The sequence below is a fragment of the Babylonia areolata genome, chromosome 29 (assembly GCF_041734735.1).
Source record: "Babylonia areolata isolate BAREFJ2019XMU chromosome 29, ASM4173473v1, whole genome shotgun sequence".
Taxonomy (NCBI): Eukaryota; Metazoa; Mollusca; class Gastropoda; order Neogastropoda; family Buccinidae; genus Babylonia; species Babylonia areolata.
Genome location: NC_134904.1, coordinates 21,131,033 through 21,135,287, shown reverse-complemented (window position 1 = coordinate 21,135,287; position 4,255 = coordinate 21,131,033). Strand labels below are relative to the sequence as shown.

At 40.0% G+C, this 4,255-nt stretch overlaps 1 protein-coding gene across 1 annotated transcript in view; it reads left to right on the top strand.

Moving 5' to 3' along the window:
• Positions 1 to 347: 347 nt before the first annotated feature.
• The window catches only part of LOC143274612 (rasGAP-activating-like protein 1), a 59,638-nt gene continuing 55,730 nt past the window's right edge, over positions 348 to 4,255 (top strand). The window contains exon 1 of the mRNA XM_076578480.1: positions 348 to 456. Within this exon, the coding sequence (XP_076434595.1) occupies positions 389 to 456 (68 nt within the window). The 5' untranslated portion in view covers positions 348 to 388. The remainder of the gene's footprint in view (positions 457 to 4,255) is intronic.

Below are 4,255 nucleotides of genomic sequence, written 5' to 3'. Positions count from 1 at the left end.
AGATTCACTCTCTTACAACGTGGCTGAGCACTGCTTTCCAGGGATAAAATTAAAAATAATACAGCCAACAGGTATCACGCTGATATTCTTTTGCGTTCGTCGACAGAAGCACTGACTTCGACAAGGCAGCTGAAAAGTGTTGATTCTAAGCAATGATCGAAGTCGCTTCTTTTATGGAAGTTCTCCACTTAGTCGTAGGAAGGAGTTTTTTTGATGCCAAAAGGTTACCATACATGGTACTTCTCTCTTGACAACGAGTGGCTGTCAGTGATGCTGATGCGGAAAATTGTGTGGAGTTAGGTCCCTTGCAAGATGGCAGCTAAACACGAAACCACGAACTGGCAATGTCAACAACACAGTTAAAAGGAGTACTAGACACAAGCAAACCATGATTTCCAGGCAGACAACGCTTTATTTGAGGGTGTCCGAGGCAAAAAATCTTTTGGCCAAAGATTTGTAAGTTGACGGATGTGTAATTTCATCATGAGGTGCTGCTTACTTTAGCTTGTGCTTGATTGTTAGGGGGCTGTTTTCTGTGTTAATCACTTCCATGGCTATGTGAATGCTTCGCGTTCGGCAATAATTGATTTTGACATTTCGCACCCAGCGTCAGAACTGGTTGGTATTTGGCCTGTCTGTTAATACGGGATAAGTACTTAGTGCGCAAACGACGAAGTTGTTCTGGCTTCATGTAATTTCGATTTATTGCATTGCATAAAGTGTTATTCACTTTCTGCACTGTGCATGCAGAATTGTTTGTTGTTATCAAGCATTTTTCTTGTTTGTTTTTTTTCTTGTCTTTCTTTTTGTTGTCATGTTGTTATTGCAGTGAATTAGGATTTATTTTGTTGTTTGGAGTTTATATTATAATAGAGTATACATATTTTTTTTATGATAATGAATATACATAATATGCATTAGGAGTGTTATTGTATGAAAAGTTTTTACCTCAGACTATGGTCACTTCAGTATTATGATTATTTATTAAAGACATTTCAAGGCCTGATCATCACATTGGGCTTATGTGAGGTCACAGCCAGACATCTGCATCCTGTTTTCTTTTTTCAACAGCAGAGGTCATGTAGCATCTGTCCACATACTCTAGCTGATACCTCCTTGAAACTGAAACTAAAGACATTATATACTACTGTGCAGCTCACTTTCATGTATGAGTATGACTGGAACATCACCATTATGCTGTTCTTTATCGGCAGAATTTGTATGTCTACTTTCACATTACTTTAACACAGCAGCTCATCAATTTCAGAATTTTGTACAGCAATGCTACGAAAGGATTTTTTTAAAAAGGGGATGTGGTATATAATATAGATCAGTCTGTGTCAGTGTGTGTTTTGATTCTTTTTTCCTTTTTTTTATTTTTATTTTTTTATTAGCGCCTCTTTGAAACTGAAAAAAATGTTTCACACACTTCTTTTGTAGATTTCTTGCTCTTTAGATCTCTCTGATTCCCTCTCCCATTCTCTCTCTTCCTGCCTCCACTCTCGCTCTCTTCCTCTCTCTCTCTCTCTCCCTCCCTCCTACTAACTCTCTCACCCCTCACCCCTCTCTCTCTCCCCCCCCCTCTCTCCCTCTCTCTCTCTCTCTCAGTATGTCACTCTCTGTGCTTATCAGTCTGTCTCTGTCTCTCTGATTTTCTGTCTCTGTGTGTCTCTGGATGTTTTTCTTTCTTTTTTTTTTTTAAACTTGTTTTATTCAATATAATTACATTGTAAGCATCCACATTTAACTGCCTGTTTTATGATATTATGAAAGAAAAATGACATATAGGGGTGACAAATAAAGGGGGATCTGGATCTGTCTCTCTCCCTCAGCTTGTCATCTGTGTCTGCAGTGACTGGTTTGTGGAATGTGGTTGTTGGAAATGTAGCGATGTAGATAGTCCATAGTTGATACATGAATGCATGTTATGTATAACATGTATATATATGTATGGATTCATTATTGTGAAGGGGTAACAGATGTTGATGATAATGATTGATAATGATAAGTGTATGAAATATAAAATGACGAATCTTGTGCTGAGACAAATCAAAGCGCTTTCACACCCAACTTTCACACTCATGCACGACTCTGAATCAGTAGGATGAAAGACAGTATGTAGATCTATTATACCTTTATTTTATCTTTCTTTTTTCTTTTTTCTTTTTTTCATTTGTTTAGAAGGCCAGAGAAACTTTTGACAGAAAAAGGGAGGGCAGGGGAGAGAGCTACCAGTAGGTTTTAAGACCAGACTTGAAAGAGCTAGATGCAGATAAAAATTACATTTGTTTAGAAAAGACTTCAAATTCAGTATATCTAAAGGAACAATTCTAAATGATATGTATTATCTTGAAAATGCACACACACACACATACACACACACACACACACACACACACACACACACTAACAACAGACACACACACACACACACACACACACACTAACAACAGACACACACACACACACACACACACACACACACACACACACACACACACACACTTTGGAGGAAATGAGCATACACTGATACAGTCATGTTTCATTTTACATCTGTCAGAAACTCTGGATAGGTGGCCAGAATGTGTATGTGTGTGTGTGTGTGTGTAAGTGTATGTGTGAGTGTGTGTAAGCATGTGCGTGCGTGTGTGTTTCTTGATAACTGTTTTCCAGCCTTCCTCCTCCTCCTCCTCCTCCTCCTCTCTCTCTCTCTCTCTCTCTCTCTCTCTCTTTTCTTTCTCTCTCTCGCTCTGTGTCTCTGTCTCTGTCTGTCTGTCTATCTATGTCTATGTCTATGTTATCAATGGTTTCTCCAGTCAATGGGAAACCATTTACAGCTTAATCTTTTGTGAAGGACTATGACTCTCAAACTAGGAGGCGGAATTGCACTGGCTCTTAGTGTACTGCAGCCTTGTGGGCTAGTTAGCCTTTGGGAACCATCCCAACGCCGACTGTCCTAAAACCCTCTTGGCCGAGAGAGTGGGGATGTACTTGGGCAAGACACTCTCCACTATAATCAAATTCTAGCCCAAATAGCCGGAACAGCAGTTGCCTCCTCTGCTGTTCTGATGGTCATAGTCGGACACGACTGACTATCATATCTCTCTCTCTCTCTCTCTCTCTCTCTCTCTCTCTCTCTTCCTCTTTCTCTCTCTCTGTCTCATCCTCTTCCACACCAGGTCTTAGCAAGTTAGTGGTACGATATTTGATGCTGTGTTCAACCATCTGAGCATGGTTCTTTGAAGTCATTTTACAAACAGTTGTAAAACTGTGTCAAGATTCACAGCATCAGAAATGATGACCACTTTCAATTCAACAAGACTTGTTAATGTTGGTTAGTTCAGGCTTGTTTAACGCCTTGAAATGATGAGCACTTTCCAGTCAGCAAGACTACTTGATGTTGGTTAGTTCAGGCTTGTTTAACCCCTTGAAATGATGAGCACTTTCCAGTCAGCAAGACAACTTGATGTTGGTTAGTTCAGGCTTGTTTAACGCCTTGAAATGATGAGCACTTTCCAGTCAGCAAGACTACTTGATGTTGGTTAGTTCAGGCTTGTTTAACCCCTTGAAATGATGAGCACTTTCCAGTCAGCAAGACTACTTGATGTTGGTTAGTTCAGGCTTGTTTAACCCCTTGAAATGATGAGCACTTTCCAATCAGCAAGACGACTTGATGTTGGTTAGTTCAGGCTTGTTTAACCCCTTGAAATGATGACCACTTTCCAATCAGCAAAACAACTTGATGTTGGTTAGTTCAGGCTTGTTTAACCCCTTGAACTGATGACCACTTTCCAATCAGCAAGACGACTTGATGTTGGTTAGTTCAGGTTTGTTTAACCCCTTGAAATGATGAGCACTTTTCAGTCAGCAAGACTACTTGATGTTGGTTAGTTCAGGCTTGTTTAACCCCTTGAAATGATGACCACTTTCCAATCAGCAAGACGACTTGATGTTGGTTAGTTCAGGCTTGTTTAACCCCTTGAAATGATGAGCACTTTCCAATCAGCAAGACGACTTGATGTTGGTTAGTTCAGGCTTGTTTAACCCCTTGAAATGATGAGTACTTTCCAGTCAGCAAGACGACTTGATGTTGGTTAGTTCAGGCTTGTTTAACCCCTTGAAATGATGACCACTTTCCAATCAGCAAGACGACTTGATGTTGGTTAGTTCAGGCTTGTTTAACCCCTTGAAATGATGAGCACTTTCCAATCAGCAAGACGACTTGATGTTGGTTAGTTCAGGCTTGTTTAACCCC